Source organism: Macaca nemestrina, chromosome 3, assembly GCF_043159975.1.
Source record: "Macaca nemestrina isolate mMacNem1 chromosome 3, mMacNem.hap1, whole genome shotgun sequence".
NCBI classification, from domain to species: Eukaryota; Metazoa; Chordata; class Mammalia; order Primates; family Cercopithecidae; genus Macaca; species Macaca nemestrina.
Genome location: NC_092127.1, coordinates 89472206 through 89488262, shown reverse-complemented (window position 1 = coordinate 89488262; position 16057 = coordinate 89472206). Strand labels below are relative to the sequence as shown.

Below are 16057 nucleotides of genomic sequence, written 5' to 3'. Positions count from 1 at the left end.
CTGGTTTTGGCTTTGTGTTGACTAAATTAACCACGTGGCTGCTGAATTGGGCCTTTATTTTGTATTGTTTCCAGGCATTGATTTGCTCTCTAAATCAGCATGGCTCTTGTACACACACTGAACTGCCACAAGAAATGTGACACCTTGAAAGTCCTTCTGAAATTTGTTATATATTCCTTTACATGTTTGTTCTCCAATGTGTCATTTCCTAGCCGTGCTCTGTCTTAGATAGATATCAAATATAAAATTACTAATCTTTGTTTGCTGGGATTCTTTTTATTATTTTGATTGTTTGGCCACTTAATGGAATTTAGTCTCCTCTTATTTTTAAAAGATATATAAAGGAAGGTGTGGAGAAAGGCATTGTCTTCCTAAGAAAAAAACAATATGAATGATGACTACCTATTTCAAGAGGAAATTGGCCCCTCATATTTGGCTGGAAGAGGCACTGCACTGCCTTCCCAGCCATTTTACCCAGTCTCCCTCTAGGTGTGGTTTCCTTGGATTAAAGACTTCGTTTGTAACCAGGTCGTACCTGCTGCTGCTCTTTGGAAGCTCTGAGTACTGTGAATTTAGATAAGAGCCCTGTGCTGTTGGATGTTCAGAACTAATTTCAATGCTGAATGAAGTAATCAACTTTATGGCCTGAGTATAATAAAACTTACTCAGTTCCTGTTGTGAAATAATAAATTTAAGATTATTGCTGTGACAGCCATGTGGCTTGAACTGCAAAATTCTGACTTCATGTTATTATTTTTTAAATGATTACAAGGCAGCTCAATTCTAACAGTTTTGACATTTAGCTGGTGTGGATATCAGTACTATCTTCACTTTGGATCTCATCAGTCTGCACTAAAGAAAAAGAATTTAGGCCCTAGAAGTAGCAGTCATATAAAAGAAAAAGAGATGTGTTCATTTTTCTAGTTCTGGGGAAGCAATAAAAACTAATAGAAAGGATGAAAAAAACTTTTTTCTTTGTGTCTCACAGTTTATAGCTATCATTCAGCCTGCCAGGAGGGAAAAAAAGGCTCTAACACCATTTTCTAAGGGATCCAGAGGTCAAGATCAAAACTTGGTCCATAGCAGTGCGTCAATAACAGATAAGCACTTAATCTTATGCATAGTCCAAAGATTAAATCCAAGAACTGGGTTTCCTTACCTTCTAGGTAAAACTTTAAAAATAGCTCAGGTACATTTTGTAGCCTGGAAGGAAAATGACACAGTGGTGACAATGCTTTTGTTTTTCCCACTTAGGAGATCTTGCTTTCTAAAGTGTTTATGGTTCATACCAAAAAGACATGGGCCATATAGACATGTGTGTATTGCCACTGAGTGAACACTTTCTGACTATTTTGGGGTAATCTAGTTATGAACTTCTAATAGTCATGATATCTGGAGATACACTTCCAAATATTTGAAAAGGAAATTACATTATGATTATTAAAGGAAGGAGATACAGTTTACAAAATAGAACTTCAGAAACTCAGGCTTGGGTCTGAGATATTGCCAGTGATTTGTTTGAGAATATGATACTGTGAATTTTCAGACACTGAGGTCATTATTCCAGTTTCTTTCTAAGTTGGACAAACACTATTCCAACATTTATAGGTTAGTCCAGTCTAATGACTAAAGCTGATTGCCAGATAAAGTACCTAGTAAATCCATCACTAGGCAGAGTATATGTAGGAAGTAAAAATAGAGATTTGAGACACTTGTTTGGATAATTCAGGAAAAATATTCTCTTCTTCTAAGGCACAAGAGAGTCTTTATGTAGGCTAAATTACTGAGCTTGGTATTATTTGGATTCATTGCATAGTTATTGAGCTTTATGTTTTACTTTAGAAGCTGTGGTTGGTTTTAAAGAGTACTAGGAAGGCATTCAGGATATTTCTGGTAGAAATGCTCAACTGTAATTATCATAGACCTTGAGAATTTTTACAGGGAACACGTATCTATCCTCTATTTCTAAATTGTGTGATGTGTATCAAGTCTACAGGATGAAAACCAACAAGCTGCTTTCCATTAAATTAGCTTTGTACTTTTATCCTTGTTTCTTCAACATTAAATTATCAAAATGGCAAAAGACACTGTTATCATCTCTGTGCCTATAGATATCAAAGATGATAAAACAAAGCTAAGTGGCTTACTATTCCTGCCAAATCATAGTCACCCTCCTCATTTCAACCTCCTTTCTCTGTCTTCTGATGGGAACCTCAAAGCAGTGCCTGGGGCAGGTTATGGAGCAGTAGCAATCTCAACCTCAAATTTCCCAGCCTTCTGTATGTGTGTATATATATATATGTGTGTGTATATATAGGTATACCTTTACCCAATACCAATATAAATACTCTGGAAGGTGAAGAACATTGCCCCTGTGAAATGTTGACCATGGGTATTATGGCCACGCCTGGGGCCTTGCGATAGCCCATAGAGGCTGTGCCATCTCAGGAATCTCAAAGGTAGTGATTGCCATTTTCGGCCAAGGACTTTTTTATTTGCTGTTATTTTAAACTTTAGTTATTTTTTGTTTCAAGTACCATTACAGGTAGAGAACATGCTGACATGTTCAAACAGAATGTTCATTTCTCTTCCCTTGGGCCACCCTTGTTTTCATGAGGCTCCCAGCTTATATCAGTGCTCTTGCCCAATGCTGTGCCCATCGTGCAAGAGCCTTCACTATCAGTCTCTCTAAACTTCACATTCTGATGGTCTCAGAGATTTTAAATAGCTTCTTTTCACAAAAACGAAATTCCAGATTTGGAGTGTCAGATCTCTTTCTCCCAGGATTAATACAGGTAAGCATCTGACTTTGACACTTATTTAACTAAATCTGATAAATTATGCATTTTTGCTTCATTTGTGTTCTGTTCCCCTCTCTCCACCAGGTCAAAGAGTTCTACTCATATCAAAATGAGCCAGTGGCCATAGAAAATATCAAAAGAGGCCTGGCTAGCCTATTTCAGACACAGTTAAGCTCTGGAACCACCAATGAGGTACTTACAAATATTATTAAGGATTCAGCATCTCAATAAGTTTGTAAGGATTTCTACTTACACAATTTAAGTAGAAGAGTTACTACTAAGATAATGCTCAGAAAAGGTGAGTTGTGTAGTGAAGTCTTGTTTACCTAGAGAATTAGAATTATTTACACTAAAGGAACGTCGTGGGAATCATTCCAGTGGTTCCCAGACGTCACTGTGCACCACTGTACCATGGAGGGGCTTGTTACAAATATAGATTCCCTATATTCATCCCAGAGATTCTGATTCAGTTGATCAGGGAGGACTGAATATCTGTTTTTTGTTTGTTTGTTTGTTTGTTTGTTTGTTTTTTGAGATGGAGTCTCACTCTGTGGCCCAGGCTGGAGTGCAATGGCGCAATCTCAGCTCACTGCAACCTCTGCCTCCCAGGTTCAAGTGATTCTCCTGCCTCAACTTCCCAAGCAGCTGGGATTACAGGCAGGCACCACCATGCCCAGCTTGTATTTTTAGTAGAGACGGGGTTTCACCATGTTGGCCAGGCTGGTCTTGAACTCCTGACCTCAGATGATCTGCTCACCTTGGCCTCCCAAAATGCTGGGATTACAGGCATGAGCCACCGCGCTTGGCCAAATATCTGTATTTTAACAGTCTTTGTGGATTATTTGGATGCCTTGTCAAGGTGGGGAACCACTCGTCTGTACCAACACTGTTCATTTTGCAAAAGAAGAAACTAGAGAAGTTAGGTGGACCTTCCAGTATCATACCTGGGGTCAAGACTGGAGTCCAAGTTTCTTAGACTGAATTCAACCAGCCCATGAGTGGGTGAAAAATCTGATGGTAGGGTTGGACCAAAAGAATGTTGGTTAGCTTGCTAGAAAAGAGACCTCTGCTTCTGTGATGCTGGCAGAGGCCCCAGGAGAAAGCTCAGAGAAGCTAGACAGAATCTGTATTGAGATACATTTGCCTAAATTCAAACTAATGATGTGTAACTAATGATGATTTGAGTTAGTCCCACAGGATTTTAAGAATTTCTAATCATATTCAGCTAGTTGAAGTTACACACACACACACACACACACACACACACACACCCACACACACACCACACACATACACACCACACACACACACACCACACACACACATGCACAGAATCTAGATACAACTTTAACAATCAACTCCCTTGCCACAGAATTACCCATTTATCAGAAGTTTCAATTGTTACCAGGCCATTTGTCTAATTCTGATTGGATTTAGAGAGAAGTAGGAAATCCTACATTATTCCTGAAAAAAATGAGAAGGCGCTAGTAAGACTCAACCAAAGAGAATGGGAAGGAATCAACAAGCTACCAGAAACCTTGTTCCTGTCTTTGTATCTTATCATCCTGGGGGAGAAAAAAAAAAGTCCCCTGTGGCATATTAGAGACCTCAGTTTTCAAGCCACTTCTCATTAGAACTCAACTGGCCCACAAGGAATCCCAAACATTATGCCCTTGCTTTCTTTTTAGGTAGATATCTCTGGAAATTGTAAAGTGACCTACCAGGCTCATCAAGGCAAAGTGATCAAAATTAAGGCCTTGGATTCATGCAAAATAGCGAGGTCTGGATTTACGACCCCAAATCAGGTATGATAGATATCACTTTCTTTGAGGCATTCAAATAATTACATTTTGTAGAGATTAATGTAATAGAAAAATAAAGTAGAAATAGAATTTTGAAGCATTTATAATTTTTAGTTTAGGCTGTAAATTCACATATATGAAATGAATAGACCCATTTCAGTAAGTTGTAGGTGTTAATAATGAGGGATGGGTGTAATGAGGAAGTTGTTTTGTAGACCAAAAGACAGTTTGCTATTTACTTGATTCGATAATTTAAAAGATGATTACTTGTTACAAAGATGGCTATTTATTTATTTAGGTCTTGGGTGTCAGTTCAAAAGCTACATCTGTCACCACCTATAAGATAGAAGACAGCTTTGTTATAGCTGTGCTTGCTGAAGAAACACACGCTTTTGGACTCAATTTCCTACAAACCATTACAGGGAAAATAGTATCAAAGTAAGATAATGCTGAAATTTTTATTTTCTTTGCTATTCTTTGTTATATTATTATACTTGATTTGTAAATAGATCTGTGTGTGTGTGTGTGTGTGTGTGTGTGTAGTCATGCGTTGCTTAACAATGGGAATAAGTTCTGAGAAATGCATTGTTAGGCAATTTCATCATTGTGCAAACATCATAGAGTATACATACACAAACCTAGATGGCATAACCTACACTACATTATATGGTATAGCCTATTGTTCCTAGGCTACAAACCTGTATAGCATATTGCTGTACTGCATACTGTAGACAATTAAACATAATGATAAGTTTTTACGTATCTAAACATAGAAAAAGTCAGTAAAAAACTGCAGTATAAAAGATACTATGTAGGTGTACCTTTATTCATAAAAGGTACGTAAATGAAATTTGCAGGGCTGAAAGTTGCTCTGGATGAATCACCAAATGAGCACTGAGTGAATATCATAGACTAGGACATCACTGTACACTACTGTAGACTTCATAAACACTGTACACTTGTGCTACACTGAATTTCTAAAAATCCTTTTTCCTCTATCATAAATTAACCTTAGCTTACTGTAACATTTTTACTTTAAAAACTCTTTAATTTTTGTTAACTTTCGAGCTACTCTGTAATAACATAGTTTAAAACACTTTGTACAGATTACAAAAATATTTTTTCTTTAAATCTTTATTCTACAAGCTTTTTTCTATTTTTAAATTTTTTACTTTAAAAAATTTCTGGTTAAAAACTGAAGACATAAACATATATATTAGCCTAGGTCTACACAAGGTCAGGATCATCAATATCACTGTCTTCCTCCAGTGGAAGGCACCTACAACCTCCAAATCTTGTCTCACTGAAAGGTCTTCAGGTGCAATAACATATGTGGAGCTGTCACCTCTTCTGATAACAATGCCTTCTTCTGGAATACCTCCTGAAGAACCTGCCTGAGGCTGTCTTATAGTTAATTTTTTTAATAAGTAGAACGAGTACACTCTAAAATAATAATAAAAGGTATGATATAATAAATACAGAAATCACTAATAGTCATTTGTCATCATTATCAAATATGTATTGTACATAACTGCATGTGCTATACTTTTATATAACAGTAGCACAGTAGTGTGTTTCCACCAGCATTGGCAGAAATATGTGAGTAATGCTTTGCACTATGATGATAGGACAGCTATGATGTCACTAGGCAAGAGGAATGTTTCAGCTTCATAATCCTGTGGGACCACCTCCATACATGGGTCCATCATTGACCAAAATGTCCTTGTGAAGCACATGACTGTATTCATTGTGCTTCCTCATTTCAGCTGTGAGCTCCTTGAAAGTAGTAATTATATCTTGTTCATCTTTATTTTTTACATCATCTACAACAATTCATGGCACATGGTAAATAATTACGTTTTAAATAAAATTGTATTAAAAATCAATTATTTATTGAACAGATTTTAAGTTTTAAAAAGACAAACTACTTGATTCATTCTAGTTCATTTTCTAATTTCTCTGTCAAATGTTTTATATGTTAAGGTTACAAAGTGGTAGCATTTGTAATTTTTCTCTTTAAGAGTTTTAAAATAAATATTGTTGTTAAAAACATAAAAAGTTCCATAGTAAAGAGATGTGACAAAATTTTTGATATGACTTATGCAACTTAAATATTTAGGCCTGTTTTTCAATTGAAGACCATTTCTCTGGACAGAATTGTTCTAACAGGATTAAGAACTAGAATTTTAAATCTTAGAGTTTCTGTTATTTTCAGGTTTTAATTCAGAAAACAATGTTTTCTAACAGTGAATGTATTATACCTTATGCCATTGCTTCTCAAATTTCTCTGGAGTAGCTCTAATATTAGTACCAAATAGATACAAAATATTAGTAAAAATGCCTCATTACAATGCTTGAAATTTTATAGAAGCCTCATCTGGAGTAGAATTTTGCTTTCTACTTCATATACTACCGGTATATCTATAATGTTTTATTATATTTTCATATAAAATCAATATTTTAAGTTACTTATCAGGCCTATGAGATTTCCATTGCTATGTAACAAACAACCCCAGATTTAGTGGTATAAAATGCAACAATCACTGTACTGTTCTCTGTCATAATTTATAGGCTTGCCTTGGCCTTCCTCGGCATCTATGTAGTTGCAGACAGTCAAACTATTTAAAGGTTGTTCCCCCATGTATCTGGTGCATGGGCTGGAAAGACTCAAACAACTGAGGCTCCTGGCGCAAGTATCTTTTATTTCCCTGTGGCCTCTCAGCATGGCAGCTTCATGTCAGACTTCTTATGTAGTAGCTCGAGGCTCCGAAGCACACGTGCTGATAGTGTGCCAGAGAAAAGCTGAATCCTCTTTTAAGATATAGCTGTAGAGATCACATAGCATTACTTTCACTCTCCTCTATTAGTTGAGGCAATTGCAGAGTCCTACCAGGGTTCAAGGAGAGGGATGTAGACCCTACTTTTTGAGACAGACAGGTTCTGGAAGAGCATGTCAGACAAAAATATAGTTGAGACTATTTTTGGAAAATAAGCTTTTCTAGCTGTCTTGGTTAATAAGTAGCACATGGTTTTATTGACAGTATCATTTTCAGAAAGCTGGGCTAAATTCAAAAGAGCCGACGTCGCATATCTTATACATCATCCAGGCAATTTTTCTTCCCTGTATACTGTTGACATAATATTTTGAAAATCCAAACTTAAATTTTCAAATCTTTTCATACAATTGTTGCTGCAGAAAGACTTCATAATGAGCTTTCAGTTACCTATGGAGATATCACAATTTGAAAGACATGGCTGTCGGGCCGGGCGCGGTGGCTCAAGCCTGTAATCCCAGCACTTTGGGAGGCCGAGACGGGCGGATCACGAGGTCAGGAGATCGAGACCATCCTGGCGAACACGGTGAAACCCCGTCTCTACTAAAAAAATACAAAAAACTAGCCGGGCGAGGTGGTGGGCGCCTGTAGTCCCAGCTACACAGGAGGCTGAGGCAGGAGAATGGCGTAAACCCGGGAGGCGGAGCTTGCAGTGAGCTGAGATCCGGCCACTGCGCTCCAGCCCCGGCGACAGAGCGAGACTCCGTCTCAAAAAAAAAAAAAAAAAAAAAAAAAAAAAAAAAAAAAGAAAGACATGGCTGTATACAACTTGAATAAATTACTATCTTGTTTGCCAAAAGAGTGGCAATTAGTATCTTGTTCACTCAAAAGAATGATTATAATATAGCATTTCCCTTTGGTATTATGCAGGCAGAAATTAGAGCTGAAGACAACCGAGGCAGGCCCAAGACTGATGTCTGGAAAACAGGCTGCAACCATAATCAAAGCAGTTGATTCAAAGTACACGGCCATTCCCATTGTGGGGCAGGTCTTCCAGAGCCACTGTAAAGGATGTCCTTCTGTAAGTGCAGACAAATGTGTGAATAATCATGACATCAGACTCTGTTTTCCTTTTGTCTCCAGTGAAAACATCAGCTCATTTAATGAAGAAAGTTTCTGAAGAACTACCAGCTACCACAGAGTTGTGATGACAGCAGTCACAATATGCACCTGACATGGTGCATGACACACCAATAATTAACAACTAGTTACCATTCATTCCTCTCAAAAAGTGTTATAACTCAAGGGCAACTTTTAATAAGTCATCTAGAATTCAGGGAGGAGAGAGGGCTTAATGAAGTTAGGGGGAAGCATATGGTATCAAGAACGTGGACAAAGGCTGAACCCTGAAATTTCTGTCACATAATAGTGATTTGTCCACAGGTGACATACTTTACTGGCCTCAGTGTTCTGAGTATTGCTGCAAGGACTGAAAAAGGATACCAGGATCTTTGCCTAAATTAGGAAACATTTATTTACCCCAGTTTCCCCTAAAATTACTCTCAGAAATGCGATATCTCATCCCCAGGGCAAAGTGTAGATTATCTTGTAACATTTTTAATCCAACAAAGAAAATTTTCTTTTTATTGCATGAATCAATTATGATATACAGTCAGAGAAATGACTTACCATCCAGCATTTCCTTATCTGTAATCTTTTGTCAGAAGAACAAACCATTGGCTTCATGCTCTGTGTGTAACTACAGGGAGATGCTCTTTCCTTCAATACTACTGGTGTTTGTTCAGAAAAGTGAAATCATCAAGATGTAATACCATAATTTGCTTAAAGTACAAGACAGTAATTGCTTATTAGTTTCTGAAATTGAGTTAGAGGAAAAACAAAACATTTTAAAACACAAAATCATTATCTTCAAACATTGTTTCTTCTTTTACTTGTTTTTTTTTTTCCATATGTTATTTAATGTTCTAATGTAATTTTCTAATGTTGTATGAGACGGAAATTAGGAAGGTGGCTAATAAAACTAATCTTTTCTTGTGCTCTGCACTATTAATTTCTATCCCATAGATATTAAACATTACAAGCCATCTAATATTTTTGATAATTATTTCCTAATTATTATAGAAAATGATTTATTTATGTCATTGAGAAATTTGCTTTTCCAAATTTGGAATTTCAAATTCCAAATTTGCTTTTGTAAATTCTGTTGCAGCTCTTTAAAGAAAAACAAAAACACCTGAATTAATATTGATATGTTCTCTGCCTTCAGAAATGACCCAGTAAATCTTTAGCTAAGTGCAGCTTGAATTTCACTTGGAACATCTTCTTAAGATTAGATAGCTAAAAGGGACTTGAAAAAGAGAAAAAAAGGATCCATTGCTTATTAGAAGTAATGAATAATTTAAAAACTGGCAGCAAGTTATTACTATAGAGTTAGAGAGTTAGAAGTCACTGATAGGATTTCATAAAACTAGGGGGGGAAGTAGTAAAGTATGAAAAATAAGTTATTTCGTTAGTTTCAAAGCCAAGAGATGCCATTAATTAGAACTACTTATTAGGTTATTGCAAAAGTAATTGTGGTTTTTGCCTTTACTTTTGCAACAACCTAATACTATTTTTAAAACTGCAATAGAGTAACTTAGTGTATGTGAGAATTACCTTTATCTAAATGCTACTCTAAAAACCATAGATATAAGAAATGAATAATTCAGACCTTAGCAATAGCAAAACATTGAATTTCATACAAATAATACAATAAAGAGATAGAATGGGGAGCTCACCAAAAAATGGATTTTCAATGAGGTGCAGGTAAATTAGAAACCTGATACAATTCTTCAGTAGTTCTATTATTTTATCACTGAAATATTTTGCTGTTAATTAAAATTCTGCACAATTTAAATTGCACTATGGTAGTCAAAGCCTGGTCTCAGATAGAATTCCCTTGGTGTAGCCATGAAATGACCTATATACCCAGAAACCAGTTAATTATTGCCCTAGGCTCTTCAAGCTAAATATGAATAGACAAAAACAGTCCTCCTACAGAGGAATGGTACACAGAGTGATTGGAAGTCCCAGGGGTGTGATATGGGCAGAGAACTATCAGGTATATTGAGGTAAGGTACAAAAAGCTGCTTTTGCTTCAGACACAAGGGACATTTTATTCCTGGGAGAACACCCTTTGTAAATGTGGATGTTCACAGTTGTGAGTGGGGTATGAGCCTGCAGCTATGTTTTGCAGATCTTGGAGCACTGGCAGTCCACCAGGAAGTACCTGCAGCCTGACAGCCTCTCCAAGGCTGAGGCTGTCAGAAACTTCCTGGCTTTCGTTCAGCACCTCAGGACTGCGAAGAAAGAAGAGATCCTTCAAATCCTAAAGATGGAAAGCAAGGAAGTATTGTAAGTTCCCCAACCTTTGTGTGGGGTTGTCTGTCAGAAACATTTCTGGATTGTTGGTTTTTTTGAAGCAAGAAAGACCCCTTTTAAACCGACTGCCCCACCTCCAAAACAATTATTTTGTTGTACTACATTTTCATTGAACAGTAATTCCACAGTTCTGTAATTTAATAGTCACTTGACCAGAAATACAATAGCAGATTTTCAGCAGGGACTTGGAATAAATATGTTGTTGTGTTTATGAGTTTAAATCGGGACTAGATTGGTACATAGATAAGTGAAGGCAGGGATTCGTCATGACACCGTGGGGCATGTGCTGCCTCGCTGTTTTTGAAATTGTGTTCCTAGTGCTGTTGACACCTGAACAGATTTGAGTTGGTTAAAAAAAAAACAACAAGAAAGGTTTGACTTGTTCAGTTGAAAATGTGATTTCACTAAAGAGCCAGTTGAAACTACGTTTTATGTAGAAAACTGAGAACTGAGGTGAATGGTGAAAAGAATCTGTAAAAATAAATCCATACATTATTCAATATTTGGTGAAAATATGATGCATTTTACATGTGTAATAAACAGAGTTGACTTAATTCTTTCCCCAAAACATTGCATCTGTTTCTAAATACAATGTATTTTTAGTCTATAATACAGAATTTGTTTATATATACAAATTGAGCTTATGATACCAATTATCTTCATTGATGATATAGAACAAGGCTCAATTAATTTGACAGTGAATAACAGTCATTAACATAATCAAAAGTGGAAATTAGCCAAGTTACACACACGCACACAGCAGTAGTAGTCACTGAGTTCAAAGGACTGAATTCCCCAACAGGAGGAAAATTGTAGCTTTTTTCTGAATAGTCTGTTTATGCTCACTTGCATTTATTTACTTGCCTTAAGGATATTAAAAAATTGATAGGAATTCCAAATTACTATTCGAAGTTGGTTATTCTCTTCAAAAATAAATATTTAAACCAGAAATTGAAAAATAAACAAAATCATAAATTCTTAGGCTCTGTTTCAATTACAGCATGTTAAAATATATTGGTAGAAGGACTTGTCTTAACATTACTTTTTGTATTTTTAAGATTCTTTAAAAATTTTACCACTCTCAAAGTACATAGGCATTGTCTTAACATTAAAGGCAGAAATTACTGAGAATGAAAGTGGAATCATTAGGTATTAATTGAGAATAGAGATTACACTAAACTTTAGCATTATCTGTATCCTAAAAATCTTAAGGCAGCAATAATTTGGAGGACTGCATGATGCATTTTCTAAATCAGATTATTTATACAATATTGAACCATATAACATGCAACACACATGTAGTGTAGTGTAATAGAAAGGACACTAAGATGAACTAAAATCAGAACATCTAGTTTAAATTCTAACCTCCAGTAACAGTATATCCTTCAAGGAAGTCTTTTTTTTTTTTTTTTTTTTTTTTTCGAGACTCTGTTTTGCTCTTATTGCCCATGCTGCTGGAGTGCAATGGTACAATCTTAGCTCACCACAACCTCCACCTTCAGAGTTCAAGCAATTCTCCTGCCTCAGCCTCCCGAGTAGCTGGGATTACAGGCATGTGCCACCACACCCGGCTAATTTTGTATTTTTAGTGGAGATGGGGTTTTTCCATGTTGGTCAAGCTGGTCTTGAACTCCCGACCTCAGGTGATCCACCCACCTCGGCCTTCCAAAGTGCTGGGATTACATACGTAAGCCACCACACCCGGCCAAGGAAGTCTTTTATATTTAGCTTCTCTGAGCCTCACTTTCAACATCTGTAAAATAAGGATAATAATTTTTTCTATTTATTGTAGGATAGTGAGAGGCAGGGTGGTGGAATGTAACATTTCCCAAAGAGCCTCTATGTTGTATCCTGTAATTTGCAGGAAGTTAACAGGTATGTAAAAAGGAAAAGATTCTGTGAGCAACTGAGTTTGCAAAACTGGATGAAACCATATCAATTTCTCTCTGTTGCAGAATTTTATAGTATCTTTAATCAGATAATATTCTGGTACGTTTTGAATATTTTCTAAAATACATGACCTTGAAAATCCCTTTTCTTAAAGCATTTTGTAGGACTAGTGTTAACATGGAAAACACTTTGAGAAACATCAATGTAATTAAGAAACTATGGACTCCAGAGTCAGAAAAACCTAGATTTCAATTCCAGCAATCCCATTTACCAGCTTTGTGACCTTGAACAAATGACTAGGTATATCTGTGTCTGTTTCCTAGCATGTACAGGGGAATATTAATATTACACTGATAGGAATGTTCAGTGGATTAAATGAGGTGGTAGTATTAATAACAGCTAATATTTATCAATCACTTACTATATGTCAAGCACTCTTCTGAATGTTTTACAGAGATAACATAATTTAATCCTCCCAACAATCCTGAGGTAAATACTACTTTAACTTCATTTTACAGATGAAGAACTTAAAGAGAGGTTGGACACATAAAATTTTTAGTACAGAGCTTGCACAATATAAACTCAATAAGTATTATGTCTTCTAGTTATCTAAGCTTAATTCACTAGGTTTTTGTTAGGATCAAAATAGTACAAGTATATCATTTTTTAAAAGTATAAACTACTAAGCACATGTCACATTGTCTGGTGTGTTTAAATAGATGTAGTATGTAATATTTACATACATGTGTTCATTAATATGACAACTACTCTTAGAAGTTTTACCGTCCCAGGCTCAAAAAAACAAAGATTTTTGATGACTAAAATATGTAACTAGAGTTTTTCTGTAGGGGTTCTATTCTGCTCACACGTATTCATTGTGGTTAAACATAGAGCTATACCATGTTTTGTTTTTTTTTTAATTTTTAAAAAGAACAAAACCTTCCTCCTTGGATATAAAGTTAAAGGATTTTCCATCAAATAAGACTGCTTTAGTTCAAGTAGGCACTTCTGAAATGTGTGTATTTGTAAAGCTAATTAAAGAAAGAGAATAAATTTGGGGACCCATAGCTTTTATGTATTACTATATAGGAAGGAATTTGAACTTAATTTTTAATTGTATTTATATAATTTTTATTTACAAATCTCCAAATTATACTTAGCTTAGGTTAATATAGTAAAATTAGTTTGTATATTCTGAGTATACACTGTTTGAGTGAGAGAGAGGGGCGTTAAAGGAGAAAATTAAAATTAAATGGGGAAGGGTCTTTTTGAGAAAGTCTTAATCATTTCTTCATTGGTTCAAATTTTAAAAAATCACTTCTTGAGAAAACTCAAGCCAATAGAGACTCTGTGAATGGTAGAGATTTTTAAGCATTCCTTCCCCTAAACATTGATATCCGTGATTATGCCTTTTTTTTATAGACCTCAGCTGGTGGACGCTGTCACCTCTGCTCAGACCTCAGACTCATTAGAAGCCATTTTGGACTTTTTGGATTTCAAAAGTGACAGTAGCATTATCCTCCAGGAGAGATTTCTCTATGCCTGTGGATTTGCTTCTCATCCCGATGAAGAACTCCTGAGAGCCCTCATTGTAAGTCAAATAGAAAATAAAGACCCTCACCTCCTGTAAAACTTCTTAAGACTATTAACAGTAATTAAAAGTTTCTTAGATCAGAATGAAGGCTATCAACTAGAGACCTCTGAGTATTCATATCCAAATTGGGGTATTTTCTATCCACTAATTATTAACTGTATAATAAATTATTTCACTTAGTGCCTTATTCGCAATTTCACTAAATAGTATAAACTATATGGTAATTTAAAGATTGTGTTCACCTATCATGTTATATAGCACAGGACAGAATTTCAGAGGGGAGAAGTCTGGGTTATGCTTCAGTAATCAATTTTACAAGATTTGTTTCGACTTCAAAAATTCTCGTGATACTTAGTATACCTACATTGAAGAGATACAATTCTTCTGCTGTTAAAGATTTATATTGAAAATGAAAGCTAGACTTCTCTTGTGTCCAAGAATGTTTTCTTTTTAATTGCACTTGTTTACCTATGATCTAGTGGAATAGTTCATAATCTTTATGGAAAATGTACCCATTGAGAATCTGATAAAAGTGATGAAGCCCCTTTTTACTCATACATAAAATTTTATAACCCCTCCCCCACTTTTATTTTTTGTTCATTGACCCAATGAATCCAATCCATAAACCTCCAGGGTTAAGAATTCCCTATATCGCAGGTTAAAAATCCCTGAAAAGGGGATTAACTCTTCAATTCAAAGCTACATAGCAAATGTGTAAGTGTCTCAAAAGCAAAATTCTGAGTTTGCAATCTAGAAACATAAAAATACTTCCCAAGGATGTATTGGTTACTTTATTTTTTAACTAAAAGTGTTCCTTGGAAATATTTAAATGTCTTGGTAACCTATTTTATCCCTGTTTGGTTAATAGAGTAAGTTCAAAGGTTCTATTGGGAGCAGTGACATCAGAGAAACTGTTATGATCATCATTGGGACACTTGTCAGAAAGTTGTGTCAGAACGAAGGCTGCAAACTCAAAGTAAGTGCAAATCCAATCTCATGTATTACATCATTCTACACCATCGTCCTATTTGATACTCACCATGCTGCCTACTATTGGCACTACTAATTCTCTTTACTCTATTCTACTTACCTTATTTGCATAGCAATTTTTGCCATCTAACATACATTACAATTCACTCACTTATTATGTTTATTGCATATTTCCATTTCACTAGAATGTAAGTTCCATGAAGAAATGGAACTCAGTTTTTTTCAACACCAATTGCTTACCAGTTCCTGGTACATGGATAATATTTATTTATTTATTTATTTATTTATTTATTTATTTATTTATTTTTTGAGACGGAGTCTCGCTGTGTCTCCCAGGCTGGAGTGCAGTGGCGTGATCTCGGCTCACTGCAAGCTCCGCCTCCCGGGTTCACGCCATTCTCCCGCCTCAGCCTCCCAAGTAGCTGAGACTACAGGCGCCCGCCACCACGCCCGGCTAGTTTTTTGTATTTTTAGTAGAGACGGGGTTTCACCATGTTAGCCAGGATAGTCTCGATCTCCTGACCTCGTGATCCACCCGCCTCGGCCTCCCAAAGTGCTGGGATTACAGGCTTGAGCCACCGCGCCCGGCCGGTACATGGATAATATTTAATAAAGACTTCCTAAAAAGTGAAAGTACGATAACCTCCCTACCCATATACTTTATTGAGTACCCACTATGTATTCAGTTTTAAATGGTGTGTATGATATACTTCTTGTTTTCAGATAAATATTAGACTCTAAGGCTATCTCCTAGAGCAGAACTTT

At 36.0% G+C, this 16057-nt stretch overlaps 1 protein-coding gene across 4 annotated transcripts in view; it reads left to right on the top strand.

Moving 5' to 3' along the window:
* MTT (microsomal triglyceride transfer protein) overlaps positions 1-16057 on the top strand; it is a 59263-nt gene that overhangs the window by 21949 nt on the left and 21257 nt on the right. For all 4 annotated transcript variants that reach the window (XM_071093264.1, XM_011749220.2, XM_071093265.1 and 1 more), the window contains 7 exons: positions 2886-2993; positions 4490-4606; positions 4902-5041; positions 8308-8458; positions 10634-10791; positions 14131-14299; positions 15171-15278. In XM_071093264.1, the coding sequence (XP_070949365.1) occupies positions 2886-2993; positions 4490-4606; positions 4902-5041; positions 8308-8458; positions 10634-10791; positions 14131-14299; positions 15171-15278 (951 nt within the window). The remainder of the gene's footprint in view (positions 1-2885; positions 2994-4489; positions 4607-4901; positions 5042-8307; positions 8459-10633; positions 10792-14130; positions 14300-15170; positions 15279-16057) is intronic.